Source organism: Semicossyphus pulcher, unplaced genomic scaffold, assembly GCF_022749685.1.
Source record: "Semicossyphus pulcher isolate SPU_LCO1_2020_fin unplaced genomic scaffold, fSemPul1.0.p SCAF_7, whole genome shotgun sequence".
Taxonomy (NCBI): Eukaryota; Metazoa; Chordata; class Actinopteri; order Labriformes; family Labridae; genus Semicossyphus; species Semicossyphus pulcher.
The window spans coordinates 13650020-13671725 of record NW_027211748.1 but is presented as its reverse complement, the minus strand read 5'-3'; the positions used below and the strand labels follow the sequence as shown (position 1 = coordinate 13671725).

The 21706-nt window shown below is 42.1% G+C and overlaps 3 protein-coding genes across 5 annotated transcripts; 2 read left to right on the top strand and 1 right to left on the bottom strand.

The window, feature by feature from the left end:
- The first annotated feature begins 904 nt into the window (after positions 1-904).
- Positions 905-2624, top strand: exosc4 (exosome component 4). Its single transcript, XM_069685416.1, has 3 exons — positions 905-1081; positions 1866-2072; positions 2165-2624. Exons 1-3 carry the CDS (start codon positions 911-913, stop codon positions 2522-2524), a joined length of 738 nt encoding a protein of 245 aa, XP_069541517.1. The 5' UTR covers positions 905-910; the 3' UTR covers positions 2525-2624.
- Positions 2625-3086: 462 nt separating this feature from the next.
- On the top strand, positions 3087-7693 carry gpaa1 (glycosylphosphatidylinositol anchor attachment 1). Of its 2 annotated transcripts, none has more exons than XM_069685020.1 (13): positions 3087-3155; positions 3497-3614; positions 3715-3894; positions 4221-4332; positions 4448-4592; positions 4681-4782; positions 4901-5097; positions 5188-5384; positions 5506-5659; positions 5773-5844; positions 5931-6127; positions 6431-6601; positions 6698-7693. In XM_069685020.1, the coding sequence occupies exons 2-13, from the start codon at positions 3541-3543 to the stop codon at positions 6939-6941; spliced, it is 1845 nt and encodes a 614-aa protein (XP_069541121.1). In that variant the 5' UTR covers positions 3087-3155; positions 3497-3540; the 3' UTR covers positions 6942-7693. The 2 variants fall into 2 exon arrangements, with proteins under 2 accessions (XP_069541121.1, XP_069541122.1); XM_069685021.1 differs by having other exon boundaries at positions 3091-3155; positions 3533-3614.
- Positions 7694-8968: 1275 nt separating this feature from the next.
- On the bottom strand, positions 8969-21472 carry sharpin (SHANK-associated RH domain interacting protein). Of its 2 annotated transcripts, none has more exons than XM_069685016.1 (9): positions 21008-21472; positions 14745-14919; positions 13347-13439; positions 13108-13249; positions 12932-13022; positions 12567-12852; positions 11887-11990; positions 9894-9995; positions 8969-9795 (listed from the first exon to the last, which is right to left on the bottom strand). In XM_069685016.1, exons 1-9 carry the CDS (start codon positions 21269-21271, stop codon positions 9745-9747), a joined length of 1308 nt encoding a protein of 435 aa, XP_069541117.1. In that variant the 5' UTR covers positions 21272-21472; the 3' UTR covers positions 8969-9744. The 2 variants fall into 2 exon arrangements, with proteins under 2 accessions (XP_069541117.1, XP_069541118.1); XM_069685017.1 differs by having other exon boundaries at positions 9894-9992.
- Positions 21473-21706: the final 234 nt, after the last annotated feature.

The window sequence follows — 21706 nt, the reverse complement described above, 5'->3', positions numbered from 1 at the left end:
TTAAGTTGTGTGACTCATGCATTATAATACTCACTATTGTGCCATTCTGTTCACTAGTTTACACATCGTTTCGCTGGGCCTGAATATAACCACATAATAGTCCAGATTTGTTGATAAACGGGCTAGAGACACTGGGATTGATTTCTTAGTTGCAATACAGTGGATCCTACTGTGTGCTCCAGGGATCATAAGGGGTCTGCAGGGGTCCTCGGAAAAGACGAGTACTGTATTTGCTTTCATTGCTGTAGGTATAGTCACATCACAATATACATTCAGTTTTTTGCCCAAAGTCATAGTTAATAAATTGCTGTGTTTGTCCTATTTGGATGGAAATACTCAAAATATGAACATATTTTTTATAAATTAAATTATGTACAGCAATTGCCTAAAAGCAGGTAAATAAAGTGTATAATGTTTTGATTTATTAAAAAATAAGAAATTGAGTAGCTTAAAATGAGGGACAACGATGGAGGGAACATAATTTAGTAAAAAGAAAATAAATTATATAAAAGAGGCGTATGTAACTGAGAAAAGAACAAGAGGTTTTAAACTATAAGCCAAAATGTAAATAAATGTATATAATAAACAGACTGACACAAGTACATACATACATACATATCTTACTTTAAGGGGATTTAAAAATTCAATAAAGTTTTATTTCTGCTGATGAGGAAAAAATATCCATTATTTCTCTCTCATTTTAAGTAGGAAAACACGTTATGTATTATACATAAATTCATAACGTAATTGTTGCAGGTGCAACTTCGGAAAAACTGCCTTTCCATTTATAAGACAAACTCTGTATTTTGGGCCTTTCGACCCACCGTAGTTCTTCCAGGGAGTTGGTGTATGGGTAATGTAGTACAGCGTCAGGCACGTGGGGCGTTTCGTTGTCGAAGTTAGCGGAAACATGGCGGGCTTGGAGTTGCTGTCTGACCAGGGATACCGATTAGATGGAAGAAAAGCCACCGAGCTGCGGAAGGTTCAGGCCCGCATGGGTGTGTTCGCTCAGGCTGACGGCTCCGCGTATTTAGAGCAGGGAAACACCAAAGCTCTGGCTGTGGTTTACGGTCCACATGAAGTGAGTAGCATGTATTGAGGAGGCATAGAAGAGCAGCATGAGTTATTAGCTAGAGAGCACTGCTGCAAGCATGTTTAATAATTGAAAAGCAGTGCAGTCTTCATCAGCCTTAAACAGGTTATTATTTTGAGAAGGGCTTGTTGTTGGCATGTGCATCACCGTCCAGTATAGGCAGCTTGTTGCTGTTATGTTGCGTTGTCCTGTTTATGTTTTGAACATGGAATAGCACTTTCCATAATGCTGATGCAGAAAACGAATTAAAGGCTAATCATAATCAACATAATCCGCTCCTTTAATTTAACATTATAAGCCGACTATATAGTCATTTTCTAGAATTGCAATCCTGCTTGGTTTAAATGAATATGACAATGTTAATTCATATATTTTAGCTCGTTATTAGGTACACCTAAACAATCTATTGTCCCTTTAAGTAGCTTGTAATGCCTTATTTTGGTAACACTCACCTATTTGTTGTCGTAGTTTGGGGTCGATTTGCATTGGTCTGCATTATGTTGAGATGTGTGTCTTATATGCTTCCCTCCCTTATGTTGGTCAATAGGGTGGGCAAAACATTAGACACATCTGTCAATATAATGCAGTCCCGTTCAACATGTTTGCAAACTACAATCTTAATGATTTCCTTACAGTTAAATCTATACCTCTCACACTGTGAATCACTTCAGATTTTACAGGTGTACCTATTAAAATGGCCACTGAGTATCACATTATGGCAAGTGTTATTTATAAAGAGCAAATAAAATCTTAATTCATGACTGTTCCCTAGATGCGAGGTTCACGCAGTCGGACTCGTCACGATCGAGCTATCATCAACTGTCAGTACAGCATGGCCACGTTCAGCACAGCAGAGAGGAAGAGGAGACCACACGGGGATCGCAAGTCTACTGAGATGAGCCTTCACCTGAAGCAGACGTTTGAAGCTGCTGTGATGACCCAGCTCTACCCACGCTCTCAGATAGACATCTATGTCAAGGTTAATTTTAAACAGGGAGATGTGGATTATATGTGTGAGAGTGTTGGTATTACCATGTTTGGAACACACTAACGTAATTTTTTTCCAAATAGATTCTACAGTCAGATGGAGGGAACTACAGTGTGTGCGTTAATGCTGCCACACTTGCCGTGATTGACGCTGGCATCCCCATGCGGGACTACGTGTGTGCCTGTACAGTCGGTTTTGTGGATGAGACGCCACTCGCTGACCTTTGCTATGCAGAAGAAAGTGGAGGCGTGAGCTCTCTGGCCTTAGCGCTGCTGCCCCGGGGCGGACAGATTGCTCTCCTGCAGATGGACGCCAGACTGCATCAGGATCACTTGGAGACTCTAATCGAAGCTGCCATGACAGCTTGTAAAGGTGTGAGCAAGGTGCTGGATGAGGTGGTGCGACAACATCTGCAAGAAGTTTCTGTGCTCTCTGGAGAGTGATGCAGCGAGGAGGGAGGGACCTGGTGAAAGTGTTTTTTATGTATTCAAGGCAATTATAATTTTGTACAATGTGTATGTGGTGAAGATAACAATAAATATGTCAACCCTGCATATTTTTGTGGTACTTCTTGGTTTGTTAATTTATTTGAGTATTTAAAGGTAATTTTCTTAATCTTAATGGGAACAAAAATATATCGCCTTAGAAAAAACATTGCAAAAAAAGAAATGGAGTTATTAAAGATTAACATGCAAGTATGTGTGTACATCAGCATTGTTTGTATGAAGAAATTAAATAGGAATTACATAACTTTCTGAAATAAATGTTATATTTTATAATCAGACTTAACATCTTTCACGATGTACCGATCACTTCTTGGAAATTAAAAATTACGAGAAAAAATTCTCTTTTTATTTTTTATGCTAGATTATTATTTTAGTTTTCTTTGTAATTACATTTCTTTCTATATTTTTTTTATATTATTTTTTTCCGTTTAATTTTATTTGATCCCGTTATGGCCGGAAGTCAGTCCGCCGCAGTAATGTTCCCGCAGGAACCAGGAAATCAAAAACAGCAGCTGTAAGCAAGCTCCACCTCTGCAGGTGGATGTGACCCGCTGTACACTGGAAAGAGGTAGGTCTTAATACATATTAAGCAAACATGTTTAGAAATGTTTTAAATTTACTACGTAACAGTTATAATAATAATTACATTTCCCAGGGGACGAGGGTGTAATATGTTTTAGCAAATCGCGAATCCAGCCAGCCAGCTAACTAGCCACCGGCTAACCACAGCTGTCAATACATGATATGACAATGGATGGCAGAAAAACACGAATTCTCATCTCGAGCTGAATGGGAAAACCCATATAATTAACTTCAAATGAAAATGAAAACGTTAGTTATGAATATAACACATTGTGTACTGTTTTGCGGTTGTTGATAGCTATAGTTACAGTTTAGTGTTCCCTTCAGGGTCCAGTGTATCAAGGCTTTATTACGTTACAACAGACAACAACATGGGACTGCTGTCCGACCCAAACAGAAGACGGGCTTTAATCAGCCTGCTAACCCGCCTCAATACCCCAATATGGTGAGTCACTGAAAGATTAATATGGCTAAATGAAATCTGAGCGAAGCTGAATTTATAACTTGCATGATTTCTGTCATTTGATTCCATCCTTTCATCTCAGTGTGGTCTGCTACATGGCGGGTGTGGCCTGGTTCATGGGGTTAGCTTTTGAGCCGTTCACTCTGCGGACATACATGTCAGAGAATGCCATGGGGTCGACCATGGTGGAGGAGCGCTTTCCATCAGGAGAGAGGGCGCTGGCCACGGGCAGGGAGTTCTCGGCTCATAAGAAGAAAGTAGGGTGAGCAACACAAAGCTACAAAGATGGACGAAGTGACATGAATGAAAACCTCTGTTTTCAACTGCTTATTTGATTATGATGATGACTGGTTGCAAGAGCATGGAGGGTCTGCACTGTTTCATACCAAATAGGATGGATTATTATGAACACTCTAAGCATGTTGAGGTTTTGAGTAGGTAAACATTTAATCACTTGATTAATTAATAATTAATAAATGTCACTGGTTTAATGTGGGAGGATGAATCTTTTTAAAGTATGATTTTTGAAAGTTTCCTTGCATGTTTCAAGATTTGTTCCTATTCCACTAATCGGTTGTTTCTCTGCAGTGGGATGCCAGTTGACTGGCTGGTGAAGACCATGCAGGCTCGAGGGCTGGAGGTGTTTACCCAGAGGTTCTCTCGCACTCTGCCCTTCCCCGATGAAAATAAAGAGAGATATGTAAGTTTAAGTAATTATCTGTATTAAGGCACTTTTTTCACTGATTTCTATTTATTATAGTATTTATATGCATATTCCATGGCCCTCTTCGTCTTACTCTATTCTTGTTCCTTAGATGGTAAAAGGCACAAATGTATATGGGATCCTTCGGGCCCCCAGAGCTCCACGGACTGAAGCCCTGGTGCTGAGTGCCTCCTGTAGTCCAAACGATAACAATCAGGCGGTGGGGCTGCTACTTGGTTTGGCACAGTACTTCAGGAGTGAGTACAGAACCCACAGCCCTCTCCTACATTTGAATCACACTGAAGTGGCATTTCATGTTCTTATGGCCGCTGTGTTCCTCTATAGATCAAATTTACTGGGCAAAGGACATCATCTTCCTTGTCAATGAGCATGATCTGATCGGTATGCAAGCCTGGCTGGAAGGCTACCACCACACCAACACTACAGGTATGACCAGCATTACACCAAATACAAAACAAATCAACACATATCACTTTTTGTATTCTTTTCATACATCAGAAGTAAGCTCTATTCATGCCACACTCTTCTGTAATGGTGCATCCAGGAATGGATTGGTCCCCACTGCAAGGCCGTGGTGGTTCCATCCAGGCCGCTCTGTCCCTGGAGCTCAGCAGTGATGTCATCACCAGTATGGACCTGGTACTGGAAGGCCTCAACGGCCAGCTTCCCAACCTGGATTTAGCCAACCTCTTCTATGCATTCTGTCAGAAGATCGGAGTGCTTTGCACCATCCAGGGCAAGGTGAAGGCCTGTGACGAGATGTTGCAGAGTTGTTGTATAAACTGAAGTGGGGGTAGTTTTTATTAAACTTCTCTGTTGATGTGTTTTCAGCTGCAGAGGAACGACTGGGACAGTGTTTCTGGCTACAGCCACTCAGTGCAGACCATGATGCTGATGGTGATGAAGCAGGCGAGTGGGCGGCCTTGGGGGGATCATGGCCTCTTCCTGCGATACCACATTGAGGCTGCCACCGTCAGGGGCGTCAACAGTTTCCGTCAGTACAAGACTGACGCCACCACCATTGGCAGGTCAGAGCAAACGCATACTGACTTCTTTTGGATGTTTTTCTGTGTAGGTCTCACCTTCATATTCTGACATTTAATGACTTAAATTATTGTTTAATTTTGTGACTTTATGAATATCTTCTAGGCTCCTGGAGGGAATGTACCGTAAGCTGAATAACCTCTTAGAGCGCCTGCACCAGTCCTACTTCTTCTACCTTATGCCGTCACTCTCTCACTTTGTCTCCATTGGTTACTACATGCCGGCATTCGGCCTCCTCGCTGTTATCCTGCTGCTCCGTGTATCCTTTCACAATTACTTCACTCTCACTTATATACAATCTTAACATTAGACATAGAGAAGCAAAGACTTTTACACTGCTATTGATCAGATCTACCCTTGACTATGATACAGGCCTTAGACCTGTGGGTTCAGCTTTCAAGTCCACCACCGAGAACAGAGGATGGAGTCGCTGACACTGAGCAGGTTAGACGCAAACATTAAAACAAACAGTTCAGAGCTCCATCTAGAGTTTTTAAATCATCACTTTTATTAAATGTGTTTCCTCTCAGGTGTCCAGTCCAGGGGTGCTGTCGGTGTTGACTCCTCTGGTGATCAGCCACCTGACTGGAGCGGCTCTGTACACCCTGCCCATCCGTTTCCAGGAGATGGCCGTGGAACACTTCCCGGTGTCAGAGACCGAGGCTGTGGTCCTGACAGCGATCGCTGTGTACACAGCGGGCCTGGCTTTGCCTCATAACACAAACAGGTAGCTACTTACACCTGCACAGTCTTTTTTAGGGGAACTTTTTTCTTTTTTATAAACTTTTTATTGTGTATTTTCTTGGTCTTAAGAGAGCATCACATGTAAATTGAGTATTTTCAGCTAACTCTCTAAAATGACAACATTAAAAATTAATCTTATCGCCTCCTTTGGCTCATAGTTCTGGCATAAACTAGCTAAATCCATGCACAGCAGTAAGTAGAAACCAAGAGCAAAGCTAGTAACTTGAACCCCATCAGGAGCTCTGTGATGCAGCAGAGTGAGCTGTTTTCTTGCTGTCTGTTGAAGGCTGCTGTCAGGCGAGGGGACGGAGCAGGGCTGGAGGGTCCTAAAGCTGGTCGCCGTACTGTACCTGGCTGTCCTGCTGGGCTGTACCGCCCTCATCAACTTCTCCCTGGGCTTCATCCTGGCCCTCACCCTGGTGCCTGTGGCTGCCTTCATCACACCCCACGTACCAAAGTAACACCCCTGCACTCACACACGCATTGTCGCTCTGCACTGCCACATGTCGGTCAAATTAAAGAAAACCTTAATCCCCTCTTCTTCTCATCTCAGGGCACTGTCAGCCTTCATCCTGGTCATCCTCAGCCCGGCCTGCACGCTCCTCTTCTCTGTCTTCTTCTATCAAGAGCTGGTGGAGGTGCCCGTCAGCTTCCAAGACGGTTGGTTGCTCTACCTGTCAGTCATCTCCCAGGGCATCCTGGACCACTGCCTGTACGGCTCTCTAGTTTACCCTCTCATAGCGCTGCTGGTCTATCCCTGCTGGCTGCTTTTCTGGAACATCCTCTTCTGGAAGTAAAGGCCAGTGACAGAGTAACACAAAACCCTCTGTTGTAAGGTTTGTCTTCACACGGAGGAGATCGTACAAGACCAAGTTGACTTGGAAAGAATGCTGTGATTCCCCTTTTTCTCTTGGACATTTGGTTGGTACTTTGATATCACCTCCAAGTATTTCATTCTTAAAATATTTGAGAAAATCTGGTTTTCTCGACAAACTAAGCTGAATGGACTGTTATGCTCAGAAGCCGAGAAAGGCCGTACTTGCATTTATATTTTTAGGGCTGTTATCTAAGATAAGAAAGACCATAAATACGAGTTTAATATTTTGTTACCCTTAGATACTGAAATAATTAACTCGTAATCTTAAAATAACAGCAATATAAAAGTAATAACAAGTGCGGCCATCTGTCTGCTTCCGAGGGTTTGTACTCTACAGCTCACTGAAAAGAGAAGAGGGGATGATCTTTTCACAAGGAACTATACCTTTTATCGTTGGGTTGCTTTCTGTAAAATAATTTGGTTTAAGGATTTATTTATAAATGCATTTGTTGGTGGTTCATGAAAAATTCTGCACTGTTTTTTTTTTTGAACTAAGTTTTTCAGGCAGGATGGTGATGGATGAAAAAGCTGTTTGTTTGCAGTCTGCCTGCTTCAAGATGTCTGCCTCTTTTGAACAAGCCATTGCTACATCTAATATTTTTATACTTGTTTTGATAACTTTGTTTGAAATGTGTTTATTTCCTATTTATAAAGGCCAAATTAAAAGACTGAAAGGAGGTTTGGTTCCTGTGTTTTTCTATCTAACAGCAATAAATTACATCACTTCAATAGTTACTGCAGTTCACAATAGCTGTTGCACAAAGGATGCTCATGGACACATTTTAGCATAAATTACATTACATGATCACAAATAGACAAAATAAGAAGTATGAGCAACATTGTTACCTGCATTCACACAGTGTCGATTTAAACCTGCTTTTTGTGTACAAAATCTGTAAAAGGATGGAGCTCAGTTTTTGACACTTAATAGCTATTTTTGGTGAGTCAATCGGTGCGCAATACAACAAGTATCCACACCATGATGAAAACACAAAGAAATTACAGATTAAAATGACACAGCATTAATTTAAGGTGTCCTCTGGAGTTCTCTTAATAAATAAACTAAAGTTACTTTCACATTCAGACAAACAGCATTGAGCGTATCCTTAAGGGCTAATATGATGAATGCATTTTCTTACTCACGAAATGTGTAAAGCTGATTTATTCAGTTAAAATTCTGTATAGTATAATTGTTTATCAGCTTCTTTTTTCCAGCCTTTGCAGGGCAATGTTGCATATCTTGTCCTGTCAATACCACCAACTGTAGATCAGTGGAATAGAGTGAAACAACTGGCAGGAGTTTGTATCACATCACTGAATTTCATGTGCAAAAGTTAATTCAGCAGAGAGCCACTCGAAAAAAACCCATCAGGTTTAAGTTGGCCTACTCAGGATAGACCCACTGAAAATAAGAGTGGTAAGAATCAGTGACCGTATCTGTATTGTTACGGAGGTTCACGCTCCATAAACACCACAATCTACATCTACTCAATAGCCTCTTTTGAAAACACCCCATCCGACCTTATTGTGAAATAAATAGAAATGGAAAGACCCACTTTTTTTTACAACTTGTAAATGTTCACGTCATCAAGGTGATTGTATTACTGGTTGTTACTTGTGTGAGAATTCGAATACAGACAATAAAAAAAACATTAGATGGTGGTTTGAGGAAATTAACCCCGAACTTTGGTTGATACGAGTTGTCCATATTAATAATATATATCAGAAAAATAGTCGTTGTGACGGGGGTGTTGACATGAATGCTGTCAACAAATCAGAAACGTACAATAACTCTAATACGACATGATGGATGATGGCATCATCTCTCCAGAGCCCCACATGAGTACATGTAAGTGTATCCCAGGATGAGTAGTACAACATCTAACAGTTATTTTAATTAACTTCTGTATCTCTGAAGAACAAACCTGTAGCATTTGTTAAGTTCCATTATGTTTATTCAGCTAATGCAAGTTTTTACAGTATGATGTACTGAAAACAGGTCATTCCATTGCTGTCACAGCTCAGAGGGATCTGAGGAAAATTAGATCAAATGCTAAAATGTACATCAATTACTCAATGCATCTTGTTAAAAATAAAACACTTAATACAATGTTATAAAAAAATAAAAGCACTTGACAACCCTGTAAACGTGACACACCGCTTCCTCTCGGCCACGACTTTGAACATTATTTTGGCACCAACAGATGACACACTGACACACAGAGCAGGGTAGTGCACAAGGCTTCACCTTTCTCTCACTTCACAGTTGGTACGAACTGAAAGTCCCTCTTCTTTTCAGCTGCAATTAAATGATGAAAGAGCCTACATCACATCTGCCTCCCCTAAAATAAATATCAGGCCGCCTGTGTTGTTTGCACCGCACACACACACACACACCCTGTAAAATAAATAACAAAGAGGTCAGTCCAAATGTATGTCACGGTCACGTCCATATACGGTCATATCCGACGCTCTCTGTCTGCAGTTTGTTGTCCGAGCCTCGGCCAGTGCAGCTCTGCGTCATGCTACAGTGCTTCAAACGCTCCGGTCGTCAGCAGCCAGACAGCTGTCAGAGGACTCTCAGTGCACTTGACAGGCTTTATGTGAGTATTTTGTCAACATGTACGAGGCAGATTTAGCATCTTCACTCTGTGTGTGTGTGTGTTTCTGTGTGTGTGAGTGAGTGAGATGAGACATGAAGACCAGACAGCGACGATGGGCAGTCAGCTGCTGCTTAAACCAGACTCTCCTCGGTCCTCTCTCCTCCCTTTCTCCTGTGTGAGACAACATCAGACATAAAAAGATCGTCACCGAGGGGAAATCAAACAAAGAGAAGTACAAAGTATTGATTGACTGAGGTGTTATGCAGTACCTGATGGATGTGTGTGTCAGGTCTGGCTGTAGCGCAGATTTCGCAGCCCGGACGCGACGGCTTGTTGATGAAAGTGCACGAGGGACAAGCCCACTCTGTCTGCTGAGAGGAAGAAAGTCCAAACTATTCAAACTAGAAACTTTTAGTCAAACTCAGACAAAGTTCACAGTTACATTTCTGTCACCTCTGTGTCAGTCTCTCCAGCGCTGAGGTAGCAGAGTTTAAACAGAGATGATTAAAGATTCACAAGTAATGTTGCTAAAATGATTACAATTATCTCACTGTTGGCAACCAGTTCAAAAATGATGCATGTTTATATTCATCCAACATGGCAAAGAGCGAAAACAAAACACGTCTCTGCCATCGTTGAGTGGCAGCTTGTTGAAACTTAGCTAGCTTGAAATGTAGTAATCAGTAGTTGTAACGTTAACGTTAGTAGTCAGTAGTGAGTTTGCAAAAATAATGATGACGGTTACAGCTGGCCTCGCGCATCTCCTAAGTGGTTGCCATAGTTACACTTAACGATATGCATAGCGTCACCCCGTCCATTAACGGGATTGGCTCCTTAGGTTTGTGACGTCTCAAACCTGCCAATCTGAAAACGTGTTGTTCAGCCTGTCCTTGGTACACTGCAGTTTAAAAGCAGACAGGCCCAGCCGTGGAGATGACGATTACCGATACCGATATTTTTTTCCCGCACACCTAATTGCAGAGATCATCAACTCTCTTCTGTATTGGAATTAGCGTACAGTATAATGGTGATACTCTTATCACATTTGTTACAACGGTCGTGGTGACGGGTCTTGAGATGGTTAATCAAGTTTGTAGTGTTGAAAGACTTTGCCTTGGCTCCTCCTCGCATCACCGAAGCTGAGCAGTCATTGCAAATAGCAGCTTTGCTATCTATTTCGGACACTTTGAAAAATTTCCACACCACGGACGTTTTGGCTTCTAACTCTCTCATGCTGCAGGTAGACACACGTGATGTCATCATGCTGCGCCGCGCAGGTCTTCTTCGCGCTGGGGACATTGCGCCGAGGTCGGGCATTTAATCAAGTATGCAGCAGCCCATTATTTTATCGGTTAATTATATCGGTGGATATCGGCGTGTTGGCCGATATCTGATAGTTCATTTTTAAGCCAATATCGGCCGATACCGATAACGTGCCGATAATATCGTGCATCCCTACTGATATTCCATTCAATATGATCACATTTAGCTTTATTCGCTAATGTTCGATTTTGACACTGTTATTAAATATTGACCAAAAACACATAATGCGTATTTTTGAGCCCCATTAAACATTCCCTCCTCATAATACTGATATATATCCTGTTGCTGGGGCGGGAGCCTATCCCAGCTGTCATTGGGCGAGAGGCGGGGTACACCCTGGACTGTCCGCCAGTCAATCACAGGGCTGACACAGAGACAGACAACCTTTCACACTCACACAATTTAGAGTCACCAATTAACCTAGCGAGCATGTCTTTGGACTGTGGGAGGAAGCCGGAGTACCCGGAGGGAACCCACGCAAACTCCACACAGAAGGGCCCTCTACGTCCGAACCGGGGTACGAACTAGGAACCTTCTAGCTGTGAGGCGACAGCACTGCACCACCGTGCAGCCCCACTAACATTATACTCATCCATATTCCCTCCATAGCATTGAACTTCCTCGCCTTTATTGATACATTATTGGCCGGTTACCGCCACCATCTGGCAATAAGAGGAATAGGCAAGGCCATTGGCAAGATTGTGTTTAACATCTTCAGTGTGCGCTCTCTCATTCACTGACATCCTTTTGTGTGTGTGTGCAAGAGATTAAAGAAACATTGCCTCACTCTTGAATAAATATGACTCCACAGCACTCGTAGAGGTCGAAAACTCCACAGAGTACATTTTAGTTTAAATTCAGTACACAGACAAAGATGGGAAAACTTAAACTGTGCCTTTGTGTCTAGTGTTTCACCAGAAGTGTATTCTGCCAACAAACCTGTGTTTTACTGGCTTTGTGGGTGTGATCATTCAGCTGCAGATTCTCAATGTCAAGAAGATCTTTGACGTCGCCCGGTCTGTCGCTTCCTCCGCTTGTGCTCCCTGAAGTTAACAAAAGAAGAAAGTTTGCAGAGTTCTACTTTCTCTTACAGAAGTTTTTACAAGGAAATATTTGTAGAGATTCTTTTCTGGTGTTTCTGCTGCACTCGAGCACGCTGTGTTTGAAGTTGATCAATGGCTGCAGGGTTAAGTGTTTAGATTCACATGGGAGGAACAATGTAGGAATGGAATGGAATTAAATTTCAGTGACTTTCAAAGAATACTACAAAAAGTCTGAGAATAAAGAAACCTCTTTTTTGATGACCTCGTTATTCACAAAAAGATTTAAGAATCTCTGATAAAACATGGACTTGAGTGTGCTGTGCTGCCACTATTCTCTCACTGTGGGAATTATATTCCTTTTTGGCCGAGAGAAGTTGACAAAAAATAGTTTTTTGCAGTTAAGAATTTACTTAAGTCTCGCATACATCACCAGGCACATTTCTAGTGATCGTCTGCTGGAAGCGCCACATTAACAGATGGATTGAGATCAGGTTAAGGCCTATAGATCCAACATTGTTCACCCTGTATTGATTTTAAACCTAACACATAATACATAAACTGTGACAGGATGCTCACCCTGTTTGTTGTGGGTTAGCCTCGGGGGCAGGGTGCTGTAGCCCCTCCAGTCTTGCGAGGTGGGGCCGTTGCCCGGCGGGAGAGGAGGGGCGAGGAGGGCGCTCTCCAGGTCCTGCTGGAACAGTTGCCGGGTAATGCGTGCTTGTCGGGCAGAGATCAGGTAGAGGTACGCCGTGTCGCCGTCCTTCTGCACCCCGTAGGAGGCCAGTGACCTCGGCTCGGTGCACAGGCACTGACCGATCACCCAGCGCTGCACGCGGGGATGGAAACCGTACTCGAGGAACACCTGAAGAACGAGCGAGGGAGTCAGTGAACGAGAACTCGCTACACTTATTTAATTATTCCTTTATTGACAGTTTCCTAACCTGTTGCTTGAGTGCAGCCACTGTCATGTAAGGAAATACTTTAACCGTGACACAACAGGATGACGATACATCCTCCACGACCACCGTTAAACTGCAACACACATACAGCACCGTGAATTTAAAAAAACACGGTCACAGCGACCTGAAATGACTCCTCGACACTTTCCATCCCTCACCTGATCTCTCCCTCTGCGTAGCTCTTCTCAGACAGCTGAATCGTCAGCACCGCTTTCTGACGGGCCAGAGCGGCGGCGTGCTGCGAGGCCGCTTGAGTGTCACCTGCTTCTATCGCCCCGGCGAGCTCCAAGCACAGCTCCTCTAAAAAAAAAATAAACACAAACAAAGAGGCAGGGATGAGAATTGACATTTTTAGAGCATGTTCTCAGCAGAGAGAAGTGTAAACAGAGATACCCACCGGTGAGCGGCAGCGAGGCCGGGCTCCACTGCTCTGTAGCTGCTACTGCTGCTGTGTGTCTGCCGTCTGATTCACATGTGTTTATATTTGCAACTGTCAGAGGAGAGACAAGAAACTTTGTTGACAACCACATTTTAAGCACATTTGAAACCCATATCAGTATTTATTCCAGCCACACTGATGACTGTATAAACGGTGCATTCAGGTCGCAGACAAACTCAGGCATTCCCTTATGTGTATTTATTACACACACAGTGCCCTCAACTACTTATTCCTTAAATCTTAGTGTCCCTATTTAAAGTTGCCACATTAATCTTGTAGCAAATAATGGTACCATTACAAGCTCTGTTTAGTCTCGTAGTTCTAAGTTTTGTCCACATGCAAGGTCGTTTAACCGCCTTGACTGTGCGCTCCTATAATATGTATCAGGCAGTGATAAATAGCCTAAACAGCTTAAGTTCCAATACTTCTGGTCCCCTCATTCTATGTGTGAGGACACCTGTTTGTCCTTCTAATATGTCCTGGCAGGCAAAAATGGTGTCTTTACAAACAGTCTACATTTGGCTTTATTTATCCCAAATGGGGACGCTGGGGAGAGAGAGAGTTATGACACACAAACACCACCAGGGCACTGCTGTAAATGTCTGTTTGCTACATTATTAAACAGGAACAAACAAATAAACACGGTTACATATTTGACATAAATGCACAAGATGTAATGTAAAAATGGTGTTGAGCGGAAGCGAAGCAATGTTTTTAGCTCCATAAAGTTACATCTACAGATGTGTAGTTAAGGCTGTTTTTCATCCATCCTCCTCCATCTGCTGTTCAGTAATGATTAATCCAATCTATCAGTTGGTATGAACTAGAGATGGGAGGTTCCACTCTTTTTACTAAGTCGAGTTTGTGTGAGTCACTGACTAAAGAGAGTCGGGTTTACGAGTTACCCAGAGCTTGGAGAGTTGGTTACTGAGTGAATGACTGAGTGGGTGATTCGTGTAACATGAGTCAGACATTCAGCTCGGGACGACGGACTGTGGGAGTAACTGAGTTGAAACAAGCACCAAAGTAGTTGTTTTTCTCACAGGGCGAGGCATATACGGTGGTCTCGCCTCAAACTCGGAGTTTGCAGTGGCAGGTAGCGGGTCGGAGGGGTGAGTCAGTGAACGTGTTAGTGGAGGTGAGGACTCATGACTCCCGAGCCAGTAAAACAAGTATCGCACATGACTAATATGAGCCCTGTTTGAGTGATTGTTACAATAATGAATGAGAGGAAGAGAGTTGAATGAATCTATTACCTTATACAATATAACACTTGTCCGGTCCTTCAGACCAGGAACACAGTTGGTCACAGAAAAAGCAGGTCAAGGAATAAAAATAAATAGCTGTTAAACTGACCTCTGTGTGCCTCCCTTAGTGAAGACATCACCACGGTGGCCCACTCCTCGGCTTCACGGTCGCAGCGGAAGTTGAAGCGGATGCAGTCGTGGGGCGGAGCAGCAAGGCGCATCTCATGGCTGCGAGAGGACTTGACCTCATACTGCACCGAGCGCAGGTCAAACTCTGCAATGAACTGAAGGTGAAAAACAAGGCAGATTGTTTTGTCTGATTAACATATTCAAAAAGATAATCAACTTCATGGCAAAGCAGAACTGATGGATTTTTGTCATTTCTGATTGAAAAACAGCTGAATTAGTTTCCTTATCGGACTTATCGATTAATCAACACTTGATTTAACTTTTCTTTTAGGTTTGGAACAAAGAAAAACTGCGTTTGAGGATTTAGCAAATGAAGCCATCGTTGATGATTGTAAACATGGTTGCATACATGGCAGAACATTTCACACAATCTTTTCCCTTGTCTTTTAAATATGACAGGAACATGGGGGAATATGATATACAAAATGTGGGTGCAAAATGCGATTCAGTATTCAGAGGATTGCAGCATAAAAAAAGGAAATGATCCCCTGAAATCCTGCAGAGAGAAAGTAAATTTGTTATTCTGAAAGAGAATAAATGAGTGAGTTGGCAGAACAGAGATTTTAAACATAATCTGCAGTCTAACATTCACAGCGGCTACAGAGGGAATCATTAGTGCACTGAAGGCTGTTATGGAGGGATTTGCCTCCTACAAGAGACTGTGTATATACACTGAAATAACTGTGTACGAAGAGTCTGCCAGCTCAGACAGCCGAGCTAAAAGAGGCCGGGATCAAAGGGAAACCGTGCAAATCAAGAAGCTTCTCCGTCGTCAGGGGAGAATCTGTCTGACTCGAGATTCTGCAGAGATGAAAAGGCGATTCGGAGCGTGTCGGGTTTTTGGGGAGACTGCACAGAGTGAACTCGGCAAACAAAGGAAAGATTTGGGAGAGAAGTTAGGAGGAGGTGAAAAAGGCAAAGTGCAACGAACGGTCAACTTCAGACTTGATCAAACGTGTGTGTCGACAGTTAGGACTGATGTGGACGCTGACAGTGATGACCCATCATACTGAGAGAGAAGAAAGACCTGGTACTTGTGATGAAATGTGTCCCAGGGGTTCTGCACTGTAGTTACATCAATGTATGTGATCAGCTGAAAGGAAACTAAAGTGGACTTTAACCCCGTTTAGAAACTTTGAGGGGTCATCAAAATATTTGCACATTAACTTTCTGGGCACTGACTTATGCACTGTACAAGTGTGTGAGAAGATTTGCCCTCTAGAGACATTCAACAAGCACATGTGTGCAAAAAGAGACAGAGAGTAGATATTGCAGTAAGGTTGTAAAGGCCATGGATGTTATAGCCCCTTAATGAAGGGCTGAAAGAGCTGCAAACACACCGTGTTATCCATCATGTCATAACAAGGACAAGGATACAAACAGTTACACGCAGCATGGACACCCAACTCTGTTCATAACAAATATGTTGGGTTATTTAAAAAGGGGTCCAATCGTACATATGAGGATCAGTTCAAGTGTCAAAAGGAGCTGTTAAAAGTCTGACGTCGCTCAGGAGGAGGGGAGTAACCCTGATGATGTCATGACATGACATTTAAAGACATTCTAACTGAGACTCTTTTAATTAACTTATGAATGTAGAGTTTAAATGCTGTGTGGGCTTTTAACGGGCACAGAGGGTCAAATGTTAGACACTTTGCATTCTGGTTATTGTTTGAAGTGTTTTAGGATCAGAATGTTTTTCATACCACGTTTAAAACGATAAAATCTCCGTTGTTTTTTCCGTTCGATTGTATTGAAAGGTACCGGACCTTTGAAAAAACCACACACATTTACGTGTGTCAGTTTTCACCCCGAATCTGCCGCGAGAGAGAGGAGAGAGAAAGAGAAAGAGAGATCTGTGGTAGGGATGCACGATATTATCGGCCAACACGCCGATATCCGCCGTTATAATTAACCGATAAAATAATGGGCTGCTGCATACTTGATTAAATGCCCGACCTCGGCGCAATGTCCCCGGCGCGAAGAAGACCTGCGCGGTGCAGCGTGATGAGGTCATGTGTGTCTACCTGCAGCATGAGAGAGTTAGAAGCCAAAACGTCCGTGGTGTGGAAGTTTTTCAAAGTGTCCGAAATAGACAGCAAAACTGCTATTTGCAATGACTGCTCAGCTTCGGTGATGCGAGGAGGAGCCAAGGCAAAGTCTTTCAACACTACAAACTTGATTAACCATCTCAAGACCCGTCACCCCGACCGTTGTAACAAATGTGATAAGAGTATCACCATTATACTGTACGCTAATTCCAATACAGAAGAGAGTTGATGATCTCTGCAATTAGGTGTTCGGGAAAAAAATATCGGTATCGGTATCGGTAATCGGCTAAATGAGTTGTAAAATATCGGCATATCGGATATCGGCAAAAAATCCAACATCGTGCATCCCTAATCTGTGGTCGAGTAACAGACAGTTATATTCTAATATGGGTCTAAACCAGGGGTTCTCAAACTTTTTGGGGCCAGGGACTCCTCACAGGGAGAACATTTTCCAAGGACCCTCTTATAATCTTAATACCGAAAAAGCATATGATTACGACCATTTGCACCTTTAGATGCCATTGGAACTATTTGTATTGTGAAACTTATCAACCTTAATACTTCAGACCTGTTTCATAGTGATTAACAGAAAAACATTTCAACTTGAATCATGTTAATACCACTTGTATACTTTAAAACAGAGGCTCATTTTATTCAAATTGCTTGTGGACTCAACTTGACAGCATTTATACTTTTCAAGTAATTGATCTTAAAAGCTTTCAGAAAAATGAACAGTAGCGAGACAGGAACAGGAACGGCTCGTTGAGACCTGAGTGAGTTCAGTGATTCATGACAGATTGACATGATGTGTCACAATCATGTCAGTTTCTATTGGTCCAAAGCTAAAGTGGGCGGGAGTAATGGACACAATATGCTTGTTTCATTGGCACAAATGGTCCTCATCTGTAGACATGCAGTTTGTAATGATACAGCACAATAATAATAATATATTATTATAAATTTATTTGACTTATTTCGCAGACCCCCAGGCTATGGTTCGGGGACCCCAGTTTGAGAACCACTGGTCTAAACAATAGTCTATCAAATAATTAGGGACGCACGATATTGGATTTTTTGCCGATATTTTCCAACCCTTTTTGCTAAAATCGATACCGATATATTAGGCAGATGTTTTTTTCCACCTCATTGCAGAGAACATCAAGTCTCCCCTGTAGTGGAATTTATATCATGCCTACTCTTATTGTAGGGGCCCACCGGCAGAGCAGAATTGACATAATACAGTGCTTTTTAAAATGTACATATTCGCTGGGCAATACAAGGAAACTACTTAAACTTAGGTTATGTACAACATGCCATATTAATTTGTATGCAACATTTATTTCAAATAAAAGTGTAATATTCTCCAAGCTTTTTTAGAGAATCATCATAATTAAAGCGTTGTTTTAACGGCGGAAAATATCGGCAGAGAAATGACATACCTGCCAATATGTCATTATCAAGCCATAATCTGCAGATACCGATAATGTGCCGATATTATCGTGCATCTCTACAAATAATAATAATAATAATAATAAACATTTTAAACATTAAAATCCTGCTCATTAAGCCTTTAATTACTGTAAACAGTCTGTCAAATGAGCTGGTTTTGTGTTCAGTGACTTATTCTGTCCCAGCACTGTGTGCAGGAAGAAATCAAAGAAGAAGATTACCTAATTTGGGGTACCTAATAGTTCTTTTATAGTTGCCATAGTATCGAATATCTTTTTTTTTTTTACTAGTATCGTACCGATTATCGGCGCCGATATTCGGCATTTTGACGCATATCGGCATCGGCCTTTTTTTTAATCCGACGGCCGATAAGAGTTCAATTTAAAACTGGGTTATTTTGGCTCTGATGCAGCCGCGCCTCTCTGTCTGCAGTCACTACTCTGTCTCCAGCATTGTCCCACCCACAGCACTGATTGGTTACACGCAGAGCCATGGCACGGGTAACAATCAGCAGTGAAAGCTGTGCATGCAGAGTGCTCACACACACGGCGGAGAGGAGAAAAAGTTCATTTCTTTGCTAATTTTATTTAACTTTGTTTGTTTAATAAACATGTGCTTAAAGGCATTTAAACAAAGTTAAGTGTTGGAGTTTGTATTATTCAAAATTTTGACTCCAATATTTTCACTTTTACTGCAAATGAATATCAGCTCCAAATATCGGTTATCGGCCTCCTTGACTACTAATAATCGGTATCGGTATTGGCCCTGAAAAAACCATATCGGTCTATCTCTAATCGTATCAATGTTTTAAGTTCTGGTGTCTTGACAACCCTATTCAGGAAACCTCTGACACTTCCATTAGTCCCTTTTTGTAAAAACAATTCAATCCTAAACTTTATCGAAGTGTTATCCTAGAGTGCCCCTTTAACAGGTATCACAATAGTAGCCCTACAAGGCTGCAATGCTGATTGTAAATCCTTCAAAAAACAGGGTTGGGAGAGACTTTTTACTCACAGATCTTTACTAATAGTTGGGGAAGAAAAGGAAGGGAGTAGGAACAGTATGTTGTTAGCTAAAGTTTTTATCTTCCATATTATATCTACACTCACTGGCCACTTCATTAGGTACACCTGAAAAATCTAATGTAATCCAATACACCAGCTCAGCCCTAAGATTTGCTTTTATGTTGAAGCTTTTATGTTAAACATTTTTTGTGTTAATTTAATGATGGTTTAGCGTCAAGGTCACAGTTGGTGGTGGGGCTGCACTGAGCTGCATTATATTCAGAGGTGTTTCTAATACTCTGGCCCCCTCATGTATGTAGGGAGGACAAAAAATTAGAGACACATCTCAATATAATTTAGTTCAGTACAACACCACCTTTAGCTCTGGCCTCAGTAATAAACATCATTGAATTTACACACTACCCGCTAAGTCCACAAAAACTAAACTTCATAAAAGCAGAATCCATGGCACTGCTGCTGTATTGAAATGCATTAGATTTTTCAGGTGTACCTAATGTAATGGCCAGTGAGTGTATATCGTTCATCTTAAACGCAGCTTGTCAGGCTTAGCTCTACGTTGTCAAACTTTGTCAGTCAGATTAGGTTTTTGTCAGACTGGGCTCAGACCTATTGCAAATCCTGCTTGTTGATGGCTATATATTGAAGCAACAACATAAGTTACATACATTTACAGTTACTTAAATTCGTTATTCCTTGCTGATGCTTCAAACAAACATTTAGCCCTGTTAGTTAAGTTGGTGTTAAAGCATCTATAGCAGATAAATGCATTTTCATCTGTGTTGACAGTGGACTCGGGGGATGCCATTACTTTCTCTTACACCCACTACTGCTATATATTGTTACTAATAGCTCTGTGTTATTGTCTATATATCTACAATTACACTTGTCAACATGGAGGTCAACAAGGATCTCATGGAAAAGCTCCAAATGTTATAAATAAGCCACAACTGAAATGTTACAACTAACACCCACCAAGGTCTAACTGAAGTTTTTGCAGGTTTCTTAGTGTCACTTTTATCTGGTTAGCAGAATTATTAGAGTTTCTGTAACCATTAAGAACATAAATACAGGGTAACAAGTGTGATGGTACGGACTTATAAGCAAGACTGAAAACGGGTCTTGTTAGGTGCTGACAGCTGAGAGTCTTACTGCATCAGTTCAGTCCTATGCCAATTTCAAGGATTTCCCCTGCTGAAGTCTGATGAAGCAACTGATTGTGTGGCGGATATAGGAAGACTGAAAATGAAAGTGAAACTAAAAACCCTCTTTTCTTCAGTATTGTTTTTTGTAAGTTTTCCTGTTTGTTAAAAGCTTAAACAGCAGTTATTGCCAGATGAGTAAAGTTTAGAAGCACACCAAGAACGACAGCTTATATTTAGCCTATTTTGCTTTCTGTTAGAGAAGATCTTTATAACACTTTAGAGGAAGTATTGGATGGTGTTGCAGATTTTTTACTTCCACATGCATTAAATGAAATAGCGTGTGATTCTGTGATACTTTTTATGTTGGGTCCGACAGCTCCCCATAAAATGGCGTGTTCAGGCCTATGTTGGTATAAAATATACATATGATTCCGGAAATTGGTTCTTCAAACCCATATCAGACTGGTTAACGACAACACGCGCCTTAAACACACAGGTGTATGTGTGACATCTCACCACACTGCGGTTTCCGCTCGTATCTCGCAGCGCCAGTCGGAACTCTCCGGCCCGGCTCGGGTCCATGCTGAGCTGCAGGCGCAGAGCCTCGCTGCCGGCTCCGGGGAGGCACAGGGGCCGGATGCCAGAATGGCACACCGACACCCGGACTGACATTAAAACAGTGCTGCAGCAAGCCGTCAGCGCGGGCCCGCCGCATGCAGCCTGTTGGGACGAGGCAGAGACCGGGGCTGGAGGAGCCCAGCCTCCCGAGCTGAGAGCCATGTCGCGGGCACCAGAGGCGGAGTGAGGGTGTCGGAAGCCCCGCGGCAGGTGTTACTGCTGCCCGCTGCTTCTGTTTGGTTTATAAGGTCCACCAGTGTCCGGAGAAACCGCGTTTCTTCACGGGGAGCCTGTGGTTGTCTCCTTGCCTCGCATATTCTTCCATATCGACCCGACCCGAGCAGGCACGGAGCGAGAGAAAAACAAAACAGGAAGTACTGCGGTACGTCCCGTATTTTTGTCCGTAGAAAAACACGGCAGTGAGACTTTCGACCTCACATAAATCGTGGATCAGAAACACTCTATCAAATAAAGTTGAATTAATTTTAAATTCAACACACATTATAAATGTCACCATAAAACACTTCTCATTTGAGAATATTTGTATTCTTATTATCGAATACAAATATTCTAAATATTTTATTTTACAGTGGAGTA

Bases quoted from the DNA above. Each gene is read 5' to 3' on its own strand.
- gpaa1 (XM_069685020.1), top strand. From the start codon at position 3,541: ATGGGACTGCTGTCCGACCCAAACAGAAGACGGGCTTTAATCAGCCTG. The intron at 4,333-4,447 runs GTAAGTTTAAGT...CTTGTTCCTTAG, and splicing joins ATGAAAATAAAGAGAGATAT to ATGGTAAAAGGCACAAATGT. The intron at 5,845-5,930 runs GTTAGACGCAAA...GTTTCCTCTCAG, and splicing joins GAGTCGCTGACACTGAGCAG to GTGTCCAGTCCAGGGGTGCT.
- sharpin (XM_069685016.1), bottom strand. From the start codon at position 21,271: ATGGCTCTCAGCTCGGGAGGCTGGGCTCCTCCAGCCCCGGTCTCTGCC. The intron at 13,440-14,744 runs GTCAGTTTAACA...CTCCTCTGACAG, and splicing joins ACTAAGGGAGGCACACAGAG to TTGCAAATATAAACACATGT. The intron at 9,796-9,893 runs GTACTGCATAAC...TGTCTCACACAG, and splicing joins CTGACACACACATCCATCAG to GAGAAAGGGAGGAGAGAGGA.
- exosc4 (XM_069685416.1), top strand. From the start codon at position 911: ATGGCGGGCTTGGAGTTGCTGTCTGACCAGGGATACCGATTAGATGGA. The intron at 1,082-1,865 runs GTGAGTAGCATG...ACTGTTCCCTAG, and splicing joins TGGTTTACGGTCCACATGAA to ATGCGAGGTTCACGCAGTCG. The intron at 2,073-2,164 runs GTTAATTTTAAA...TTTTCCAAATAG, and splicing joins AGATAGACATCTATGTCAAG to ATTCTACAGTCAGATGGAGG.